General features: G+C 41.6%; 1 protein-coding gene across 3 annotated transcripts in view; it reads right to left on the minus strand.

Annotated features, from left to right (window-relative positions):
- Nucleotides 1–24,994, minus strand: part of WIF1 (WNT inhibitory factor 1) — a 124,595-nt gene that overhangs the window by 45,525 nt on the left and 54,076 nt on the right. For 2 of the 3 annotated variants that reach the window (XM_047866394.1, XM_047866395.1), the window contains one exon: nucleotides 23,027–23,166. In XM_047866394.1, the coding sequence (XP_047722350.1) occupies nucleotides 23,027–23,166 (140 nt within the window). Of the gene's footprint in view, nucleotides 1–23,026; nucleotides 23,167–23,661; nucleotides 24,140–24,994 lie in introns of those variants that run through there. The other variant, XM_047866393.1, reaches the window with a different exon arrangement.

A 24,994-nucleotide genomic window follows, 5' to 3' on the forward strand; every position in this document is an offset into this window, starting at 1 on the left:
GATTATGAAATTTACTGTGTGTAAAATTCTTCCTTCATGTCATGCATTAGATAGGATACTAGTATCTATTTAGAGAACAAACTGGTGGTTGCCAGAGGGGAGAGGGGTGGTTCAACAGGTGAAAAAGATGAAGATTAAGAAGTCCACCGACTTCAGCTCAGGTCACGATCTCGAGGTCCGTGAGTTCGAGCCCCGCGTCGGGCTCTGGGCTGATGGCTCAGAGCCTGGAGCCTGTTTCCGATTCTGTGTGTCCCTCTCTCTCTGCCCCTCCCCCGTTCATGCTCTGTCTCTCTCTGTCTCAAAAATAAATTAAAAAAAAAACGTTTAAAAAAAAAAAAAAAAAAAAAAAGAAGTCCAAACTTCCAGTTATAAAATAAGTCACGAAGATGAAACGTACAGCATAGGGAATACAGCCAATAAAATTGTAATAATGTTGTATGGTGACAGATGGTGACTACACTTAATTGTCAAATCACTATGTTGTACACTTAAAATTAAAATTAACATTGTAGGTTAATTAAAAATTAATTCAATTAAAAAGCAAGAATGGGGGGGGGGCATCTGGGTGGCTCAATTGGTTAAACGTTCAAGTCTTGATTTCAGCTCAGGTCATGAACTCAGAGTCAGGAGCTCGAGACCTGTGTTGGGCTCCATGCTGTTTACGGCGCCTGTTTGGGATTCTCTCCCTTCCTCTCCCTCTGCCCATCATTCACTTGCGTGTGCTCTATCTCTCTCTCTCAAGAAAATAATAATAAAATGAAATTTAAAAATAAAAATAAAAAAGAATCGAGAATTTAAAAAATATTAATATCTATTTTAAATGATACGAACGAGGGGCGCCTGGGTGGCGCAGTCGGTTAACCGTCCGACTTCAGCCAGGTCACGATCTCGCGGTCTGTGAGTTCGAGCCCCGCGTCAGGCTCTGGGCTGATGGCTCGGAGCCTGGAGCCTGTTTCCGATTCTGTGTCTCCCTCTCTCTCTGCCCCTCCCCCGTTCATGCTCTGTCTCTCTCTGTCCCAAAAATAAATAAACGTTGAAAAAATAAATAAATAAATAAATGATACGAACGAATCAGAACGATTTAGAAAAACATACCAAAAATCTACTGAAACCATTTAAGAAGTCTTATGAAGGAGTGTTTTTGAAAATTAAGTATTCAGACTGACTACTTTTTCAAGTTCATTGTTGTCTCTAGTTCTTCTTGTTTTGTTGTTTACATATCATTCTGGAAAGGGAGTCCTACTTTGATGTAAATGAATTTTTGGCTGTTGTTCTCAAGTCCTGAAAAGTATAACAAAAAGCAACTAGATTTCATTGTAGCAAGGAAGATTCTGGATGGAGACAAAATGTGGGCCATCAAAATGATGAAACTCTGGATAGCCAAAGATGATGGCAGAGCTCCTACAGAAGGTAGTTAAAGATCTGGCCTATATGCTGAGAGAGGCTGAGAGCCCTTTCTGCTCTGCTGATGGACTATTGACCTTAAAAGACTTTTGCATTCACAAGCAGCTTCCCTGTCAGCATTCACTCTCCAGTCCTCCTGCTCTGGGCTGTACATTGTCTACTTCTTTTTCTAATTTTTCCACTCCCAAGTTTTATCCTTTGTTTATGCTACTCTATATTACTCTTCCTGATCCTTCCAAAATTTCTTTGTTCCAGAAAATCAAATCTTTCCTTAGTACTTATTTCTAAATTATCTTCCTCCCAGAGAGTAAATATTTCTGCAGTACTCTTTCCATCAGCCTGTTTTTAGAATCACCTTGACATTTTCTCTTATATATTTCCATCTTCAGCGCTTTTCTTTGGTTGTACCATATTTCTTGGGGTGATATTATTAGGGGAAATTGAAGTAATCGCAGTTCTAGGACCATGGAGAAACATCGTGTTTATTAAATGGAAGAAGGAAGAAAAGGGGGAGAGGTTGTAATTCTAGGATTGGTGGATTCTAGGGGAAAGAATTCACCTCGAAGAAAGAGCCAGTGTTCTAAAGTGAACTGAAAGGAGGACATCAGAACAAAAGGGTCACCACACTTTGTGCTAACGTCATGTTGTTCTTCCTCCATAGGCAGTGGATAGAAGACAAAGCCAACCTATGAACCCAGGCTTTTAGAAACAGGTTAGCACAGGGTCAGGCCAACTTTTCAAAATCACCTAAAAATAACACTATTTTTAAAGATATATATCATCTGACTATTAAACACTTTTCAAATGTCATTGAAAATTTTGTATCTGTATTTCTTTTGATACTGTTTGAATTTCCACAATAAGGGATCTCAGAGAGCTTTGTAAACAGGTCAGTCTTCACAAAGCCCCTCTGATGGCGAGACATGACACTTTAGAGCTGGAAAAAGTCTAGGAGATCATTTGGAGAAACTGAGGGCCAGGGAGGTTAAATTATATTTCCAAGGCCCATCCATCAAGACTGGCTCAGTGTGCTTTCCATAATACTTCCCTAACACTGTCTCCATTACACGGCTGTTAAAATGAAAGAGAAAAAAACCCCAATACTGATAACAGCCTGAGATTTGGGGCACTACCATTGCTAAATACCTACCACGTCTTGGCCACTGGTGCTGGGTGAAATGTATGATGGCCAGAACCGACCAGTGCCCTCTCCAGCTATTGCCTCATCCTGTTATTCAGAGCAGTGACCAACCCATTGGCTTTGCCTCAAAATTTCACATTAGTGTGTGTGTGTGTGTGTGTGTGTGTGTGTGTGTGTGTGTGTGCATGCGCACGTGCTCGTGCGCACATGTGTTTGTGTGTTTGCTAGACTGTGTAACCTAAAAACAGATCAACAGACTTCCTTATTCTTCATTCTGGGAGAAAAATCATAGGCAATTCTTTCCTTCCACATTTTATGGGACTGTTGAATTGTGATATGGTGTTATTAACCCTCTCATAGCCTTAAGTTTCAGACGGAAACAAAGTGGGAAGCTCTCTCTGTCAGAAGATACGTTCTTTTGCCAGCTTTGTTGCTAACTCTGTGATTCTCACAATGTCTGGCATCACCCCTGGTCCGTGGTTTTCTCATCTGAAAATGCAGGTGGTGGAAAGAACCTTTAAGATTCCCTTCCCTTCTAAGAGTTTGTGATTCTGAGTGGAGGCAGCCCTTGACAAATCCTTCCAGCGTTTAACATCAACACCCTCCTGAGCATTTGGGAAGAACAGAATTATTTCTGCATAGAAAACCGGTTAGAGAACTGGGCTCGATAAAGAGCTAGTTCTTAAAGTGTCAGTGTTTTAGTTCTGTGCTCTTACGATCTAAGACCTCATGAGTAATCTCAGAAATGTGCAAACCTGGAAATTTGCTGCACAGATATCCTGGATGCGCACTGTTGCCTTTATCAATTTCTGATCTTTTCTAAACTACAGAGATACATGTTGATAACCAATTGGTGAGATTGCTTAGGGTGAGCCAACAGGGTGGCTGAGAATCCCTCCGTCAGACCTGTCCATTTCCCTTCTGTTTGCCACCTGTTCGCTGCAGGAGATTTTGCTCAAAGAAGCAGGTGAGGGCTCCTGTCCTTGAAGTGGCTACAGGAGATTCTCTGCAGCAGAGAAGCCAGCAGTTTATAAACAGTAATTTGTGTCTACCTACCAGGCTTTTTTTTTCTTGCCTGAACCATTTTATTCCATAGACAGCAAATTCAGGACAAGTTAACAGACACTTCAAAGGCTAAAATGCAGAATATTTACTCCGATATCAAGACTTCTGGTTCAAGTGAACCCAGCTGCCTGAGTACTTTTCTCCAAAGGGTCCTTTAAACCAACTCTTTCTCTCTCTGCTTGAATATCCAGCTCCGGGAGCTCTGACCAGCAAATTAATTTGTCTTCCCTTTTATGGAACACCTATAAAAGCATATTTATTTGCTCAGAGCTCCCTTATTTTGATAAATGTAGTAAATATGCCATTCTTCCTCTTAGAAAGTGCTATGCTCTAGCCGCTGATGACAATAACTCTTTAGGCTTGGAAGTTGACCTACTTGCTAATCCTTCTCAAACTTTGTGCCTTTTAAAACTGAGAAAATTATACCACTGAGTGTTGGGAGCATAATAATAAACTACTTAATATATAAAAAACTTATTTAAAGGGTATATATGCAGAAATAAGTGTTCCAATCACTATTATTTCAAAATATTTCTGGGTACACATATCTATGTACCTGAAACGTCCAGAAAAACTCATATATTTATTCATACCCACTTCAAATTAATAGAAAATGTGTTTCTTTGCTGTTTAAAAAGGAATGACCTATTTTATTCTTTGCAATTCACCCACTGGTTTTGTATTTGTATCCGTAATTTATAATTAATATATATCTGAAGAGTTCTGTGTTCGCAATTAATCATCCCTATGCAGAGCTCTTTCCCTTGGCCGACCTTAACATCCCTCTCTGGAAAAGGACAGCCACTTACTGATCCCCCACTGCCCCCTACAGTATGAAACTCCTACTGAGATAAACTCGTCAGAACTTAAAAATGCAGGCACAAATCAACAGCCACCAGGACCATTTAGAAAGCCTCATTTCAAGATTTAGAATTAAGCCTCTAATATTAAATACTAAAAATACTAAAGAGAGAATACTAAAAAGGATATCCTTGCATAATTCTGTTGAAAGTATGGAGTCCCCATTACAAGCCATTCAGCATTAACGTATGTGCCAAGAGCCTGCACAACTATCAAGTGCTTTGACTCAGAAATTCCACTTGTGGAACTCAGCCCTAAGGAAGTAATCCTCCTATGGAAAAACTTTTATGCCTTGGGTTGGTGTTCACAGTGTTATTTGTAATAGTGAAAACTTATCTAGAGACAACACCAATAGGAGAACGTTTAAATAATCCACAGAATATAGTGTGGTTGTTAAAAAACCATGTTTACAGAATATGTAATAACATGGGAAACTGCCCCACTGTTCCCAAGCAGACAACAACAAAAAAGGGGACAAGTTGTTGCTTGAACGGAAAAACCCTAGGTGGAAAAACACCAATATTTTAGTGTTTTCTTACGTGAGTTAACTATACATGACTTCCCTTCTCCCATTCTTCCTTCTCTTTTTCTGTATTTTCCAAAGACATTTAGAGGGTGTACTCATTTATGATAGAAAAAAGTAATGAACTTAAAATAAAACTCTGGGGGCGCCTGGGTGGCGCAGTGGGTTAAGCGTCCGACTTCAGCCAGGTCACGATCTCGCGGCCCGGGAGTTCGAGCCCCGCGTCGGGCTCTGGGCTGATGGCTCAGAGCCTGGAGCCTGTTTCTGATTCTGTGTCTCCCTCTCTCTCTGCCCCTCCCCTGTTCATGCTCTGTCTCTCTCTGTCCCAAAAATAAATAAACGTTGAAAAAAAAATTAAAAAAAAAAATAAAACTCTGTAACGATTCATGGTTATACCCAGGGTTATACCCAGGAAATTAAGTACTGAAAACCCTAATGAAGTCTAGTTTATGTCACTGAGGAACGAGTGCTGCAAGTTATAATTACTACAGGGACAGCTCGAAGTGTAAAAACCTCCATTTGTAACAGAGAGACAAAGTCTCAGACTTGATTCCTCAGTCCTTTGTAAAGAGCCCAGCAAGGAGTAAGTGTTACGAACGTCTAGAAAGGAACTATTATTTGAAGAAGGTCTTACAGAGTAAATATTACTAGTAATAATCATTTGTCAAAAGGTCTTAAAGGTTAATATGAGTCACATAGCTGTCTGGCCTACCTGCCTCAGAGCTGAACTCCTAACGTGAGTTTATTAGTCAAACTGAATGAACTGAAACCAAGCTACTATTGGAAAACCAGGTAAACGTTGCCTAAAATAGATTTTGCTGGATTTTATTGGTGTGATTCAGCAAACAGTATTTTGAAAGTTAGTTCTGCTCACATTTTCTTCCTTTTTGCTACAATTAATGGTATGGTCCAAGTTGTTTTTCTCTCTGTGATTTGAATTCAAACGCAGAACCAAGAACAATGCGGAAGTGATAATGGCTAGTAACAAATCACAGACATTTTAGAACTGAAAGGAACCCCTTATTTTACAGATCAGAAAGAAAATGAAATACTTGTCTGAAGCCCCAGATAGATGGTGTGGGAGCCGAGCCAGAAGCCAGATCTCCCGAGGCCAGCTCAGTGGGACACGGTGAGTTCAGAGACTGGGACGCCATCACTTATGGTGGAGTTTGGGCACCCCGCCAGCACACTCCCTAGCCTGAGATCTGCCAGACTACCTTTCTTTGGCCTCACGGCTTCCATTTAGCACTAACAGCTCATTAATATAAAGGGAAGAAAAGACCCTACTTTTTTAGTGTCGACTATGTGTCAAGTACTTTGTACACATTATGCAACTGCATTTTGCTGCCAGGGTAAAAAGTAAATTAATGATTTCCTTTTAGCACTTGAAGAAACCAAGGCCCCAAGCATTTAAGTTGATCAAGATTTGGCCCATGCTGCTGTTTGCTTCTCTTTGATAGTTAACTTCTCCTCTTGTTGGGCAGCTAAGACAGAAAACAGTGTATTAGAGCTCTCTAGAAGGAATCAATAGGATAGATGATAGATAGATAAATAGTTAATAAGGAATTGGTTCATGTGATTATGGAGGCTGGGGAGTCTCATGTCTGCAGTTGGCCAGCTAAAGACTGAGGGAAGCCAGTGGTATCAGTTCCAGTCTGAAAGCAGGGAGGCTCAAGACCCAAGAAGAGCCAGTGTTTCAGTCTGAAGGCAGTCAGGCAGGAAGAGTTCTCTCTTCCTCGTGGGAGGGTCAGCCTTTTTGTTCTATTCAGGCCTTCACACGATTGAATGAGGCCCATCCACACTGGGGAGGGTCATATGTCCCAGTCTCCCAGTTCAATGGTAATGTCATCCAGAAGACCGTCAAAGATGTGTCCAGAATAATGTTGGACCACATGTCTGGGCACCGTGTGGCCCAGTCAAGTTGACACGTAAAATTAACGACCACACATCATGTTCTCCAGTATGGTCAGCGCCTGGACTAGGGGGAGGTGATCAGGGCACCCAGACTGTAAATGTATGGAGGCACTTACTCCTAGGTTCACACAATCACCCCGAGTGCCTCACTTGTCCCACTGAGCCTAGTACTGGCCCCATGTCCCCCTCAAAAGGGCAGATTCAATCATCTCTCTTAACTTCAAGTTAAGGGGACAGCTTTCTACAATCATGTAAATACCATTCTAGAAAAGTCTTGGCTATGCAGAGTTTCTCAAGGAATTGATGGCAACAGATATCTGAAATACCAAGTATGAACCCAGATGAAGGGTGATTATTTCTATCCTCACCATGGCAATGGAATGGTAATCTACTTTTATTTTCCACTGAAAATGTTTCCTTATAATTTAAATAGAATTTATTGAATGGGCCCTTATTTATTTTTATCGAAAGGCAAAAGCCTTTCTATAAAATCACAGATGCAAAACTTTTGTGCATTATAGAAGAATGTACAGCTATTAAAGATCAGGTTTGAATTATTTTACTTTTGGCCAAAGGCCATCCACTGCAAATTATCACAGTTATTCCTCATATTTAATTATCTACAGTTTTAGCAATGCATGGTTTTTCAGTCATTAGGAGGACTGAGTGAACTCAATGAAACAATATAAACGAAAGCATGTCTTAAACTATTAGGTGTGATATAGAAAGGTGTCACTGCTATTAGCAGAATGATAGAAATCTCTTACCTTAATTGAAGAGAGCTGTACTAATTCAGCTTATGAGTAAATGTTGCCTCAAACCCCAGACAACACAGGATATGCAACGATAACTCTCCAAATTCAAGCCTGCGGATATCCAGGATATCAGATACATTTACTGATCAAACTTTGGGAACCAAAGACACTCAGCCAGTCTGAATGGATTTTGTATTTGTTCCATTTAGCTTCTGAACTAGATCTTGACCCAGTCGATTTGCTAGTGGCCTCATAAGGTACGACTCTCTAAATGAAGCTGCTTCTTTAAAAATTGATTTGGATGGGCAGATTGGCCTACTGTTAGATAACACAGAGGTGACATAATATAGACATACTTATACCTACTTTGGCATCTGACTGCCAGGGTTCAGGGCCTGGCCCTGCAGATGACTAAGGTATGATCTTGGGCTAGTTACTTAATTTCTCTGCGCCTCCGGCTTCTCATACGTTTCATGGAGATAAAAATAGTATCTTCACTTCACAGAATTGGTCCAAGAATTACATGAGATAATACCTATAAATTACTTAGAAGAGCTTCTGGCACGAGGTAAATATTCAGTAAGTGTCAGTTCTTCTTCTTAAGTGAAATCACATGAAATTCAACCATTTTGACCTACTAAAGATGACAATTTCAAGTGAGTCGATCAAATATTTACCAAATATTTGAAAGCCATGCTATTTTAGCACCTGTAACAGTGTCAGCTCTTATTGGTCAGGGTGGTATCTAACTCATGCTTCACAGCACATGGTGTGCATGCAATAAAATGTCTAAAGGATAAAGACGTAGATTCAGGAAAATCTCTGTTTTTTTTTTAATTTTTTTTTTCAACATTTATTTATTTTTGGGACAGAGAGAGACAGAGCATGAACGGGGGAGGGGCAGAGAGAGAGGGAGACACAGAATCGGAAACAGGCTCCAGGCTCTGAGCCATCAGCCCAGAGCCCGACGCGGGGCTCGAACTCACGGACCGCGAGATCGTGACCTGGCTGAAGTCGGATGCTTAACCGACTGCGCCACCCAGGCGCCCCGGAAAATCTCTGTTTTAAAAGAGTTCAAGACGCCATTTCATCGTGGATTCTGGAGTCAGATTACCTGAGTTTAAATCCTCGCTCCACTACCTACTAGATATGTGAACTTTGGCAGTTTGCATAACTTTTCGTGACCCGGTCGCCATTTTTGTAAAATGGGAATACTAGTAACGCTAATCTCACAGGGTTGTTGAATTAAACTAGATAGTGATGAGAAGTGATTATTAGCACAGTGACTGGCACACAGAATACCTTAGTAAGTGTTAGCTATTTTCCATTTTTCTTCCCCTCCCTTTTCTTCTCCCTCTTTAGTTTATCATACAAGTTTTGTAAACCAAAAATGATTTCACAATTCTAGAAGTAATCTCCAATTCTAGCAATGAATTATTTTCTCGTGGGACTATAAAGAGTAAAATACCAGTAAATTCCATCTGTGATAATTTTATACTTTTGCTAAGTATTTAGGAATCAAGGTTGAAAAGATGCAAAACTGCTTATGTGAAGGAGCTGGAGAAATTGGGGATGTTTGGGGACATGGGCTGCAGGAAATTAATGTTGGTGTCTAGTTGGGGCCAAAGGGCTTAGGTCATGTTGTTTTAGGTGCCAAGCGATAAAGTTCGATGTCAAATAGGGAGCAGGGGGAGACTCCCCATTTCTGCACAGAACACCAAGTTGCTCTGAGACGGTAAGACCTATGGAGAATACAGCCCTCTGTGGCCCCTTGAGTCTTTATTGCTTAGGGAGCATAGAGAGGCTGCATCTAGACCTGACAAGCAGGTCTCACCAGGACCATAATGTAGCAGCAGAGGTCAGGACATCTCCCTCCAGGATGGCATGTGTCGAGTCCTTCTAAGAATTCACAGAACTAGCTGGTCTTTGCCAGGAAAGAAGTAGGAGTAAATGAACCAGAGACCCTCCATTAGCAGTGGAGAGGATGAGGCAACAAACTTCAGGGTATAAATGCCCAGTGTAAGTCTATAGATTGGTAGAGTCTTGGGAGATTCAAGTTACAGTGGGAAGGCAGGTTGTAGCCCATTATGAAGAAACCTTTCTATGATTAACACAATTAAAATAATTCAGTAACATCTGCCTTAATAAGTTCCCTGCCACTGCACACGTTCAACTAGAAGTTAAGAAACCACAACTCATGGATGCTTCAGATAATGGTTAGGCTTGATAGGGTGAATGAATTCTGGGATATCTTCCAACTCTGCTATTCTGTTGACACCTAAAGTTACAGCCAGAGAAGGCAAAACAAAAACAAAACAAAACACTGGATGAATATGGAGAGATAACTTAAAACTTGACTCCTGCTTGAGATTGAGCAATTGTTTAAAAGGAAGAAACAGAAAATCAGGGTACAATGAAATCATTCACATTTGCACTTATTTAGGATGAGTTTTCAAATTTATGATGAGTCTTGAGGTTTTCAGTGACATGGAATTTGAGATAGTTTATTTTCTAACTTACTGAATATATTAATGGCCTTTTGAAATGAGTTATGTAAGATCACAGTACCCTACAAATTGGGCTCTGTTAGAGAGCACCCCCACAGACTTAAAAAATGCTGAGATGGAAAATTCCACAAAGAAGTAACTTTTACATTGCCACCTGCTGGCTACTGCTGTAAGTGACAGCGATATAAATACAATTTCAACGTCTTACCAAGTTCCAACTGGAAACAGGAATATTGATCGAATTAACAAATGACAGGAGTCAAATGGCTTCACTATAAGTACTCAAAAGGAAAACATCAGAGTAATTTTACAAGTTTATTAGGGTTCCATCAGGGTATTGCCTTAAATAGGAGATAAATCTACGTGGACTTCAGATGTGAATCCCACTGCCTCTCCCCCTCCCCCCCGCCCACCCAGTGGTGCATCCATGACTAATACTGAAATAGCCCTTTGTAAACCAGGCATCCTAACAAGCTCTATAGTATAGGTTTATTCAGGCATATCTCCAGCTCCCACAGACTGTTTTCCCCAAGAGTATTTCTAGACGCTTGATTCTGGAGAGATGATTTTCTCTGTCACCTAGTGGTATAGTGACATTTGTTGTATTCCTTTCCAAAACAACAACAACAACAACAACAACAACAACAATAATAGCAAGTAGAAAGCAGAATATATTAGGCCATACTGTCTCAAGTACATAAAAGCCATGAAGTTAAGCAGAGTTGTTCCAAGTGTGCACATGTTAGTTTCACAGGCTTCAGGTTATGCCCTGAAGAGCGCCAGGAACTCTATGTAGATTAATTCACTCCTCTCCCAAAAGGGTTATGCTCCCTCCTCAGTATTTTCACAGCACTTTGTTCATTTTGCAATTACAATACATTTACTATTGCATTGTTGTTGTTTTGTTCATATCTGTTGTCATACTAGACTGAGGGCAAGCTCCATATACAATTTATATTTGTGTTTTTAGCATTCGGCACAAGCTTTGGCATTTTGTAGGACCCCAAGTATCTGTTGAGTTGAGGTCAAAACCAGGAAGGAAGAGAGCTAGGTAGAGAAGAAAAACTCTCAATCTCCAAAATCAGTCTTTCGATTCTACATCTCATATCTTTGCCCCAGACTCCAGTTTTCACATTCATACCAGACTCTGCCGTCTGAATGTTCAGCAGAAAATTCGTGTTCGGGAAGTTCCAAACGGTTTGTACCTCAAACCGTTCTGCGCTTACTCCTGTAATTAATTTCTCAGTTAAGACATAACCATCCGACCATCTGTCCAGCCAGCTTAGAGTCATCCTCCAGTCCCCTGTTACCATAGCACCTACATGTCAATTATCCTGAGAGATATCTCTGGGATCTGCTTCTTCCTCTCTCTCCCTACCCCCTGCCTTACTTTACCTTGTAATGTCTTTTAAAACTTCCTAATTGTTTCCTTGTCCTCAGCCAGGCACCCCAGTATCCACTCTCCACGTGGCACCCCATTATCTACCCTCCCTCTGCCACCAAAGTTATCTTGCACGCAGGCACGATGTTACCGTCTCTGTTATCATGCTCCCTATTTTCTGTAATACAAGTCAACTCTGCCATACAGAAGTCATCATGGTCTCAAACTTTTTGGGACTAACAGTCCTACTCCAACCACGCCAGTGATTCTCAATCCTGCGTACCTTCCTATGCATCATTCAACACACCCAGAACATCCATCCCAGCCCCACCTGCCTTGGTCATGCTCTGCCTACTGAACGTTTTTCGTGACCCAGTTTAGATGTTATCTTTCCTGTGATATCTTCTTCAGCATACAAGTAATTGTAAATGTACCTGACCAGTGGCAAAACCCTCTGGCTTTATGCTCCCGTAGGAATTCTCTTAGGGCATGTAACGGGGGCCAGCTGGCCCATATGAAGGCTGTGTGCAAATTAGGTAGAAGTGCCCCTCTGGACAGAGGCAGCTCTGTGGCATGCTGTCAGATTTGACAGGTGAAATGTCGAAGAGCTGGATTTCAGCTTGGTCAGGTTGAACTCGCTGCTTTGGTCAGTTCCCCTTATGCGATGAAAATGCCCATCCAACCACACATGTTGGCCCTGAGAGCTCACCACAATTATTATTGCCTTGTTGACGCCACGGTCTTCACCCCCAGCTGGTGAATTCCTAGAAGGCAGTTGGATCAATTAAAATTTGCATTCTCAGAACCTAGGACATAGTAAGCATTGATAAATTGTTCTTTGAATTGGTATTTTTTGGATGCGAAGACATCCATAATAAGTTCTCTCAAGTGTATAAACATGTACATAGGTATTCTTAGCCGTGTAGTCTCAGGTAAGTAATTTGACTTCCTCACACCCCAGCTTCCTCATTTATACACTGGGGACAATACTAGTGCCTACCTCTGGCTTTCTGTGAGGAGGATCTGATGAGAGAGTATCTGCAAAGCTCCCAGCAAGTATATGCTATGCAAATATTGGGTATCATCATCAACATACGATAAATAAAGGAGTATACTGAGATGAACCTTTTTAAATTTCACAACAAATAGGACAATTTTGGAGGAAGAATCTTTCTGTCTTGATTTTTAAAAATAGAGAAAGATATTGCAATTTGAATACAGATATTACCGTTAATGTTAAAATGATTGACGATGTTTTCTTAAGAGATAGAATCATAATGGTTTAGAATTTGGAAGGCATTTTATTTTTTTATTTTTTTTTAATGTTTATTTATTTTTGCAAGAGAGACAGAGTGCAAGTGGGGGAGGGACAGAGAGAGAGGGAGACACAGGATCCAAAGCAGGCTCCAGGCTCTGAGCTGTCAGCACAGAGCCCGATGTGGGGCTTGAACCCACGAACCGTGAGATCATGACCTGAGCCAAAGTCAGACGCTTAACTGACTGAGCCACCCAGGTGCCCCTGGAAAGCATTTTAGAGTTAATCTAAACTGCTTTTCTTACAGATAAAAGAATTGAGTTAAGTGACCTTTCCATGGGTTCTACTGTTTCTGCCTCTGGCCTTTCCCAAATGTCCAGCCTCATCTAAACACACATACACCCTGCCTCCCAGCTCTGGATCCCAATATTTTCCCTTGCATACATCTGGCCCCTGTCCGAGGCACCATTACCTCTTCCCAGAACACACTCTCCCAGATCCTTTGCCTCTACCTGTGACAGTCCTTCTCCCTACACCTGACTCCTGTCTCAGCTCATTAAACAGATTCAATTCCCAGTTCAATTATTCTGTCTTCTCTGACGAAACTTGGCCCTCCTTCCTCAGCCAGAGTTTCTTGTTACCTCCTCTGTGTTCACATTCTGTGTTCATACCTCTATTTAGCACTTATCAGAGCAAGGGCTCTGGATCCCAACTGCCTAGGTTTGAATTCCAGCTCTGCCACTTGCTACCCATGTTTCTTTTGCTCCTCTCTGTCTTCGCTGCCTTATCTGTCAACTCAGAATAATAATGGGATCTACATCATGTATTAATTCATTCAACATATAGTTTATTGACTGCTTATTGTGTGTCAAGAGCTGTTTCAGGACCTGGAGTTGTTACATGGTGAACAGGACAAAGTCCTTGTTCTCATGAGCTTACATTGAATGGGAGGGCTGAACAATTAAAATAAAATATAATCAAGTATAATCGTTATTCTTGGGGCTATAAAAATATATATAGCAGAGAGGTAGACTCAAGAGTGATGAGGCTGGTGGTTGATGTTTTACAGAGGGGAGTCAGGGAAGGCCTGTTAGAGGAGGTGACATTTGATTGGACATGGGGGAAATGAGGGAGCAAACCACATAGAAATCTAGTGGGAGTAAATTCTAAGCAGTGGAAACGTCATGTGCAAAGGCCCTGGGACAGGAAGGATGGGCTTGGGGGCAGGAAGGCTAACAGGGCTACTGCCAAGTTAATGAAGCAGACAGTGGAGGAAATGAGAAGCTCTTTATTCCTAGCACCAAGACTTTTGTATTTTTATCTCCGAAATGTTTCCCCAATCCATTTTTCCCTTCTTTTCATCTCTGATCTTATATATATTAATTATTCCTGATTTCTCTCCTTGCAGTCTATTCCCTTCAAAGCTATCTTCCATCCCACTAACACAATATCTAAATATGTAACTCTGATCCTACAGTCCTCTGCTGTATTTCATGGAATAACTCAACATCATCTGTAGAGTAAACACAAGATGCATTAACTTGCTGGACAAAGTCCTCTAGGACCAACTCTCTACTTCCTACTTGCACATACACTCCAGCCACACCAACATACTGGTTCCCAGATAATGTCGTTCTGGTCTCTATATGTCTCCTAGTGCTGTTTCCTTTCCTAAAAACCATCCCCTCTTCCACATTTTTGCTTGGCTGACTCAGCTCAGCTCTGGAGTTCCTTCTCCATGCTCTCATTATAACCTGAGAATGCCCTAGTCCTGCTACAATACCGCTTTCCAGCAATTATTTGGATGATCTATTTGTATATATCCACCTCTCCAGTTAGCTTCTAATTTTTCTCAAGGGCAGAAAATTGGTTCTTAGTCACGTGTTGCCTCCCTGGGGCACGATCTGGGTTCTGGCCAAGAGCAGCTAAGCAAGAACTGTGTTCATCTCCTTTCTCATATTGCCAGCTAAGAAGTCAATCCTGCATCTCTCCCCTGTTTCAGGCCCACACAATACATAGCTGCTCTGTGACATTGTGGTTGGGTGAATGGGTTTCAAATGATGCCTGACAATTTTCACGATTCTTTAATCACATTCATCTAGAAAAGTCAAAAGACAAAATCCATAAGTCTATCTGAGGGAAACAGAGAACAGAAATTGTCCTAGGATTTTAGAATTTTAACTGATAAGTTTGTTTGTTTGTTTGTTGTTTTGGAGAAACAGAGAGAGAGAGAGAGCGCATGCATGCGTGAATAGGGGAGGGGCAGAGAGAATCTTAAGCAGGCTCCACACTCAGTATGGGGCTCTCAGTCTCAGGACCATGAGATCGTGACCTGAGCCAAAATCAAGAGACAGATGCTTCACTGACTGAGCCACCCAGGTGCCTCTTAGCCAGTAAGTTTTAAAAGAACATCTAATACTTGAAGAAGCAGGCTTATTTTAAATAACTCAATGTCCAATGTCCACTTCTCATCATTTAAACAGAAGCATTACCTGCCAAGTGTAATTTCTTTACCTTTATTGTACTTCTCTTGATACTTAAAAAGGTATGGGAGTTGGGCATAGATGCTCAATCAATTCTTTCACAAATTAACACACTCTTTTCCTTATTTAAGCTTCCTTTCACATTAAGTTCAAAGTTCTAAGTTCCATTAGAAAACTAAATTGATTTTTTAAGACGTTCTATGTACTCACAAAGCGCGGTTTTTTAATAGCTCTATGCCCTACTGCCAAAAAAACAAACAAACAAACAAACAAAAAACAAAACAAAACAAAACAAACCTGGAGCAGAAACTAACCATCACAAAGTTTTCCAAAAGTTTAGTAAGAAAGAAGAGCTAAATGATGATTTTACAAAAGCCACTGTCCACCCAAGACATAAATCAAACATGTACTTAATATATCCCTGGGACAAACCTGCAAAATGTCGAGTCCATTCTTTTCATAGTAGAGACAAGAGAGAAATATCCCTGAATTGTTTCTACCTTCTCTTCTCCCCCAGAACCATCTCCATTATTTGACCTTGACATCCCCTTCACTGGGGCATCATCCCCACGACCTCTCAGATGTGTACGAGGCCACTCATGATCACCTACCACTTGCCTTCCCCTTTAAGACCTCCGTGCACTTAACGCCCTTGAGCTCTCAGCTTGGAAGGTATTTTCCTACCATGCGGGTCTGATGGATGCTTTCCGCATTCTTCAGGAATTAATTCAGACACACCTGCTCAGTGAGCTCAGGGAAGAGCTCCCGCCTCTCTTCCTCCAGGCAGGGAAAAGAGTGGCCTTCTCGGTGCTCTCCACCAATCCTAGACTTTCTAACCTTATTCGGATGAGTATGCTGAACGTTTCCCAGGCTATAAGCTCCCTGAGGGCAGGGACCATGTTTATTCCTCTCTGTGTGCTCTATGTTTGTTGTCTGTGTTTGGTGATCGACTGAGTGCTTGAGGCAGAGGAACGCTGCAGGGGAGAACACTCCCCATCCCCTAAAGGTTCACAGCAGTGTAACCAAGTTACTCCCAGGTTGGCAAATGGGGCAAGTTGGCCAACTTTTTGCGGCAAAAGAATCCTAACCTGACAATGCCTCCTCCAGAGATCCAGCTACAGGATGAAGAACACTGTCACCAAACTCTTAATCCCCGAACTTTTCCTCTCACGGCACGTCAGGGACATTTAAGTTAAATGAGTTTAATCCAACACAAAATGCTTTATTGAGTACCATTCCTTTCCGCTTCACCACAACAATTTAAAAGATTTTTATTTGTGCAAGCATTTTAAAGTCGGGAATAAACGCAGAGGATAGCAGCGAAGGGTTTGTTTACATGCCTTTATACCACCATGTAAGCAAGACGTAGCAGAGTTTACATTTGTGCCATGTAAATCGCTGTAGAACCAGATGGGGCTTACAAGTTACCTTGTAACTCATCTCCTCTAAGCAATAAAGCTTTTTTTTTTTTTTTTTTTTTTTTTTTTTTCTGGCAAAAGTTTGAGAAACTTACTGCTGTTTTCTATCAGCAGATACAACAGATGGCTGGCACATGCCTGCTTTGCTAAATGAAATGGGCTCTCTGCAGAATTACTCTTTGATCCCTGGTGGCATGTCCGCACCACCACAATGCAAAATGCCACAGCCTAGCAGAATCCAAACATGGAAAGTTTAAAGCTGGGTTTTTGATAGGAGTACCTTCTTAAAAAAACTCATGCCCACAGTATGTAAACATATTCACATTCCCACTTTGAAACCAGGGACCAGGGGTCAAAACACGAGGCATTTCCTCCATTTGATGACATAAAACCACTGAAAAGGTATGATGGCAAACCCCAGGAGTATGAAAGTATGCAGCCACTTGGGTTGCAACTACCAAAACAATCATACCTCCATTAGGAAAAAATGTGGACAGTACACATGAAGGGACTCAAATAATAATAATAAGTGTTACCATAACTTACGGAATTGGAAGGAAGTGGGTAAGGGTACTTGGTAGTTCCTCTGACGAGGGAGAGGTGGTGCTTGAATTAAAACTCACTCTCTATTGCTTTTCTTTCATTTTGTCAAGGGGAGAAAAGAAGGAAAAAACCCATTTTGAGACAGGTCTCCTTTCCTCGAGCAGTCCAATGGGAAATTTGAGACTACAAACTGTAGCCAGTTTAATGGGACCAGTGCGACATCGTTATCAAACGCTGTACTGCAAAAACAAGTTATCTGGAGCTTTAGGAACATTTTCATGACATAATTGGATTATCTGGTTCATATTACAGAAACACATCAGTGGAATGATTCCACTTTAAAAAAAATTAGCAAAAATCTGAGTCAGTTTCCAGGCAAATGATCTCTTTTTGAGTTTTCTTTTCTTTTTCTTTTTTTTTTTCAACAGTACCTTCCTTGTTTTAAAGCTGAATTTGGGTGCTACTGAGTGGAATCATTCAAAGACACCACTACCCAGGCAAAGTTCTCAGCTTTCTTCATACTTGATTTTGTATTATTATTGTTATTATTTAGGGCAGTTGGAGTTAATTCAGGGCATTTTTTTAATTGATAGGGAAATGAGGAAGGATTATGAACACATTTATGTTCCTTACATAATGGGAAACCATTGTACTCGATACGCTACATTTTCGGCATATGTAGTATTTTCTGTTTTGTAAGGTGATACATGAAACAAAGGAGCACATTTCAGCAGTTTAACCCAATAGTCAATGCGTTCACAACATACATGTGACCACCCACTCCCTAGCACAGCAGACAAAATTCTCCCCTTTCTTTCCTGTATCCACCACGATGCTTTTAAGTTTTGGTTTTAAACATCTTGAAACTGACGTAAATGAAGCTCTGTCACTGACTTCTGGTGGTCACAAGGATTGTGACCGCTACACATAATAACAAGCTTACTTTAAGATATTGGGGTGCCTGGGTGGCGCAGTCGGTTAAGCGTCCGACTTCAGCCAGGTCACGATCTCGTGGTCCGTGAGTTCGAGCCCCGCGTCAGGCTCTGGGCTGATGGCTCGGAGCCTGGAGCCTGTTTCCGATTCTGTGTCTCCCTCTCTCTCTGCCCCTCCCCCATTCATGCTCTGTCTCTCTCTGTCCCAAAAATAAATAAAAACGTTGAAAAAAATTAAAAAAAAAAAAAAAGATCTGGACCTGTTGGTACAGATGGTTAGGGCTTGCGTGGTAATCCACGTGGTGGGTTGGAAGTTAATACTGGCTGGTTATCTTCACCCAGAGAATTTCTATTCCATACACACCAATGTCACCCCAACCCTTGCCAACCATCTCAGAAATCCAGGCATTTGGTCACAAGGAGGTTGGAAAACTAGTACAGATATGGCTCAGCATAAATCCATCACCACTGCAAAAAAAAAAAAAAAAAAAAAAAAAGCCAACATAAAAAGAGATGGCCTATTAACTGCATACTAGACTCGTAGTACCTTAGCATCTATGTGCAGGTGATAGAATATATTACAGTTGTTAAGTTCAAGTCTATATGATCTTTATAAATAAAGATCTGTTTATAAGATCTATATAAACAAAAAATTTTGGCCTTGAACCAACTTGGTTCATATGGAAATCAGCAGTGGTGTCCTAATACTGGAATTCAGATTTGTCCAACAAAACTCCTCATTAAGGTTTTATTTGAAAGCCATTAGTTTCAGAAAGAGTTATTTTCCAAATAAAATGTTTAATTAGTGCATCGTTTAGAAAACCAAAATGGTCACTCATGGTCCCTACCTGTCCCAAATATGGAGAAAAATTAGAATAAGGAATGCCTCATTGAAAAATATCAACTATTAAAAGTTACATACAGCAATAAAGAGTGTTTTCCCTTGATTACTAAAAATCCTTTAAGCCTAAATCTCTTTAATAGAAATTCTTCTCTGATCTAAAGGCCTTGAGAAGGGCATGTGAGTAAATGAGTATTTTAAATGGGAGATAAAGTAGAGACAGGGTTTTCAATGGAAAATGATGATTTCAGTGAGAGAAAGAGGTCAGGCCATCTGATTTCAGATAGGAAAGCCTTCATAGGCAGATTTTTAGGGATCTTGAAAGAAACTGGTGAGAATCAGAGAAGCATTAGTGAATTCTTTGGGCTCCATAGCTATAGTCAGCCACAAAAACCACCTGTTTTATCATTTTGTTGAGTGATGTGTGGTGTAAAAATGATACTGTATTGGGGCGCCTGGGTGGCTCAGTTGGTTAAGCGTCTGACTTTGGCTCAGGTCATGATCTCATGGTTCATGAATTTGAGCCCCACATCGGGCTCTCTGCTGTCAGTGCAAAGCCTGCTTTGAATCCTCTGCCTCCCCCTCTCTCTGCCCCTCCCTTGCCTGTGCTCTCTCTCCTTCTCAAAAATAAGTTTAAAAAAACATTTAAAAAATGATACTGGGTAATAAATATAAGTTAAACTAATGTAGAATGTCATACACGCATAAACTCTAAAGTATAACTTTTTGTACGTATCTAATGTAAAATAGTTTTTTGAAATTACAAATCAATACACACTCATTGTGGAAAAACAAAAATTTAAAATACACGAATGTGACTAATGTTAATACCCAGGAGAATCAGAGGTTTATCAGATGTTTATTCCTATGTCTGCCTACATATTTTATAATAGAATCAGAATATACTGTTATACACTGCTGACTTAATCTGTCATGAATATCTTTTTTCTGTGGCATTGGTTAGATCTCTAGAATATTCTTATTAATGCTTCTTTGCATTCTCCTGCCACTATCACTGGGCCTCTACATTCTACCCATGTTGACTTTTATTTTTTTTTTTATTTAAAAAAAAATTTTTTTTAACATTTATTTATTTTTGAGACAGAGAGAGACAGAGCATGAAGGGGGGAGGGGCAGAGAGAGAAGGAGAGACAGAATCGGAAGCAGGCTCCAGGCTCTGAGCCATCAGCCCAGAGCCTGACGTGGGGCTCGAACTCACGGACCGCAAGATGGTGACCTGAGCTGAAGTCGGACGCTTAACCGACTGCGCCACCCAGGCGCCCCAACAGGTGTACTTTTATAAGTAGTGTAATGAGGAACAGTCTTGCACCTAAATTTTTATTAATATCCTTAGGACATCATTTCCTTAGGATGAATCTCTGGAAGGAAAATTTCCAGTCAAAGGATCCGTATCACGCTTTTTGCTCTCAGAATCAAATTGCTCTACAAAAAGGCTCAAGGGGCATCAGCCACATACAAGCGTGCCCAATTCTCCACATACTTAAAACACTCTTAAAAACCTGAGCAACTTGATGTGGGGAAACGAATCTCACTGTAATTTTTTTATTTGCATCTGTTTGAAGTAGAACATAAAAGTTATTTCAAATGATCGAAATCCCTAAATGCTTGATATTATTTGGATGAAATAACTAGATAATGGAGTGAGCTTTTCATTTTCCATGTCGATGTTTTGATGTGGTTTGGCTTTAGCCAGAGATGCCTTTCAAAAGACTTAATTGCTATTGAAGTGATTATTTTTCTCATCTTCAAAATGTCCATGCATTTCAAAAATGATGCTGCTGGAGTCACATAACGTTGTTGCGTAAAATAAGTAACATTTAAGTAATATTTTTAAATGTCCCGCTGTTTGGCATTGCGTAGATCACACGCTTCTCACCTAGCCTCCCGCTAAATAAGACAGACTCCAGAGTACCTGCCGAGAGCAGAAAGCATAAAGAGCAAGGTAACTGAGGGGCTAACATTGTCCGGTGTAATGAGATAAGCCACGATGGCTATTAACAACTAAACAGGAGAAAAAAAGATGCTAGAAGCCTTATTTCCATGCCAGTTCTGATGTCTTCTCTAATCCTTTACAAGAGATATTCTGGAGATTGATCTGTGATTCGTTTTGTACTCAATAACATGCCAGTGTTTGCAAACCTGCACTAGCCATAAACCAACAGGGGAGATAGCATGGCATTTAAGCCTTTGCTTCAAATTCCATTCTTCAAAAGACAAACGCATATGAAAAATAAATAAATAAGAACCGTTGATACCTTCTGCTTCTCTTACAGTTATCAAATGCTTTCAGCTAGGAAGGGGTGTAAGTTAAGCGACCTTCCAATGGTGCTTACAAATTCATGAAAGTATAGGTTAAAAAAGTGTCCTTTTTAAAACTACTGAATTAAGGGGCGCTTAGGTGGCTCAGTCAGTTAAACGTCCAACTTCAGCTCAGGTCAGGATCTGATCTCAGTTTGAGAGTTTGGGGGCCCCATCAAGCTCTCTGCTCTCAGCGCAGAGCCTAATTTGAATACTCTGTTCCCCTCCATCTCTGCCCCTCCCTTCCTCACTCTCTCTCTCTCTCTCTCAAAGATAAGTAAACATTAAAAAACAAACAAACATGGAATTAATGTTGATCTCATCTGACAAATGGTCAAACACAGATACATTCAGGTGAAAAAAAAAAGAGATGATAAAAGGTCATTCATTAAATTATAACTGATTTCACAATATTCCATAATTAACTGTCTATAAAGTATCTGTGAAGAGGGAATTCTATAGGAAGAAAAGGGATAGTCTCTTTTGGAGCAATAGGCACCTCAGTGAACTTATCTGCTAAATGGGGGTGTGAGAATAGATGACCTTCCTGTTATGAACCCTGATGGATCCAAAACTACTATTTTTTTTACAATGATGGAAGTGTCAATGGGTCTAGATTTGGTTTATTTTAGGGGGAAAAATGAGAGAACAGACCTGAGGGAAAAATGACAATTGAAATGATCACACCCCAAATATAACAGATAATTAGAGAGACACAAAGTGGTTTCTCAATTCAAAACAATTACTTTTAATTAAGTGTCTTCTGGATCACATTCATCACAAAAATGGCCACTTAAGTAATATGGATTTAAAAAAGGACCTGAGAATGTGATTTTAATTATAATTACAATGACTCTCATAGTGGACATATTTTACCGACTAATGAATAAAAGAATTTATTACTTACTCTTTGTCCTCTACAGTAAATTCTCCAACTGCACAAAAGAAATTAAATCCCTATAACATTTATTGTCCCTTTCTTTCCAAAATTAGAGCTCATTTGTGTAATATTGGAACTGTACAAAAGGTAACATACAGAGGATGTAATACAAAGGATGTGTGCTAAGAGAATGTCTGCTTCTTCATAAAAATATATTGCAGTTTTCTTTTTCCATATGAACGTATTTAAAATGCTACTTAAAAAAATCAATAGCCTGCAATATTTTACAAACATTCTTATATGACACTTTTTGAGGCTATGAAGTTGAACCAGAAATGTATCGCATTTGCATTGTTCCAGTGAGTAACATTCAGCAATTTTTTTTCAAACGCACAATGTCAAAAATACTTAGAGTTTAAAATTTGCTATAAAGTATAAATAATGTCAAACATGATTAGTATATACTATGGGGAAAAGAGTCTTCTAGATACTAAGTTTTAATGTCACTGATCACAGGAAGTGATGTTGGTATTTGTCTCTAGCAGCCTGAAGACACGGTCACATCAAAATAGCAAGCTTAGGCACAATGCTTCCCCTTTTCTTCTGGGAATCTTTAATTTATGGGACATGTTTCAATAAACACGAGTTAGCTCTTTATTGGCGTTGGAAATCACATGAGAAATCACTCTTAAACGTGGTAAAAAGTACCAGCCTACACGTGACACCGTATTATTTCTACCTGCCATCGGGCAGTGGAAATATTAAAGGGTAATTTTCTCCACCCCTTCTGGTATCAGAACTTACCTGCCCTGCAGCTTGCCAGGTAAAATTCATGGAATGGATATTGACAGGAATGGCTGGCATTCTCTGTTGTGCTTTTCTGAAATCATGTGTAAAAGGGGCCATTTTCCCCTCTGAAACAATCAAGATATCTTCTTCAAATCCTGGTTTTAAAAAAACGAAAACAAAAACAAAACTATCAAACTAGGTGGACTTAAAAGAATCCAAACCAGAAACTGCATGCAAAAGGAGCATTAAAGAATTGGTATGGGTCATGCCTACACACCACGCACCTGTCTTGGCACCAACTAACTTTCCTCTGCACGGGGTAAGAACGGTGCTAAGAGACACAAGCCTTCAAGAAACGGAGTGGACACGGAGTAACCGGGTGTTAACAAACGCTGGGTCCCCCGCAAAACTTAACGGTTGTGGAAACTAACAACTGCGCGATCAGAACACTAGATCTGCTTAGGTTTCTTGAGAGAAGGGCATACGCCTTCAGGTGGAAAAATAGCTTATTAAAAGGTGGAGGGGAACAACCTTCCTTGCAAATTAAAGTTTTTAAAAGATCCTTAAATGCATGCATCTCTCCTTGAACAGAAGCGCTGGAGAGAGTAAAGGCACAGGCAAGAGAAGGGAGTGGGCGCGGGGGGGCTTACCTATGAGCACTCTTGCCTGGTGAGCATCGATCCACAGGTACAGGCTTTCCTCCCGCGGCTGCCCGACCTCCGCCCGCAGTACCAGCAGGCACGGGAGGATGCTCCAGAGCCGGAGCGCGGCGGCGGGAAAGGCGCTTCTCCCGGCCATGCTACCCCAGATCTCCCTCGCCGTGGCTCTCGCCGCTGCACCCACCCAACCTGCGTCCGTGAAGTCCTCCCTCAGCCGGAGCTGTGCCCTCTTAGACGGCCAGGCGTGCAGCCGCCTCCTTCCCGTGCGAGTGAGTCCGCGAGAGCCGGAGGAGGAGGGAGGAGGGAGGAGAGAGCCGGCGCCTGCTGGGAGGCGCAGGGGGCGCAGGAGGGAGACGCGACGGCGGAGACGCGAGACTGGCAAAGCGGGAGATGCCAGCACGCACGGCGAGGCCAAGAGCCCGAGGGTTAAATACAAGGCCGAGAGGAAGAGCGGGAAGGGAGGGCGCGAGTGAGGTGCGAGCGAGGAGTGGCGAGGTCCAGCCGCTCGCCACTGGGGGGCGCTGGGCGGCGCGGGACCCTCGGAAAAGCCGCGTCCCTGCCGCGGGGCGCGGGTGCGAGCGCGCGCAAAGGGAACGCGTGGTGTAGGCGGTTGAGGAGAGGGGCGCTCAGACCGGCCCCCCGGGATGTCACTCGCCTCTGCCTCTCGCCTGGCTGGCCTGGCAGGAAGCAAAGGGGAAGAACGGACATCGCGTGGCTTGATTAAGCTCTGAGGATGGTGATGATGACGACGATGACAACGACGACCCCCCATCCCTATGCCAGTGCTAAAGGAAAGCACATACTCCTCCACTTCTTCCTTTCCGCCACTATCGTTCCTCTCTGAGCCGCTCTACGCTGATACTCTACGCTGATACAGTGTAAAACCCGATCCACCGTCCAGTGGTGTCCTTGATTGCAGGCGCTCGGCTTGGCTCCTGGCGCAGGGCTTTCATTCCGCACTTGATTCACATCAAGGAGGGCGCTTTCACAGTTGGGGAGACTCTTCTCCTTGCTCACCCGGGAAGAGTTCCCTGGACGCTGGATGACACGTGCACCTGACCCCGTGAGGATAGGACTTCACAAAACCATGAAATTCTTAATGTTTGCTGGGGTTTCCCCAAACTTGGAGGCGCGCGCGGTGGTACTGAAATCACAGGCGCTTGGGAGGAAGACCAAGCTCTGGCCTTGCCTATGGGAAGACTGGTTGGCTGGCGGTGGGCTACAGCCTAACATACATACCCGACCTCCTCAGAAGGGATTTAACCTGCTCCCTGCCTAATCCCTCAGCTGCGCAAAGAAAACGGAAGCAAACGATTAAAAAAAA

Source organism: Prionailurus viverrinus, chromosome B4, assembly GCF_022837055.1.
Source record: "Prionailurus viverrinus isolate Anna chromosome B4, UM_Priviv_1.0, whole genome shotgun sequence".
Lineage (NCBI taxonomy): Eukaryota > Metazoa > Chordata > Mammalia > Carnivora > Felidae > Prionailurus > Prionailurus viverrinus.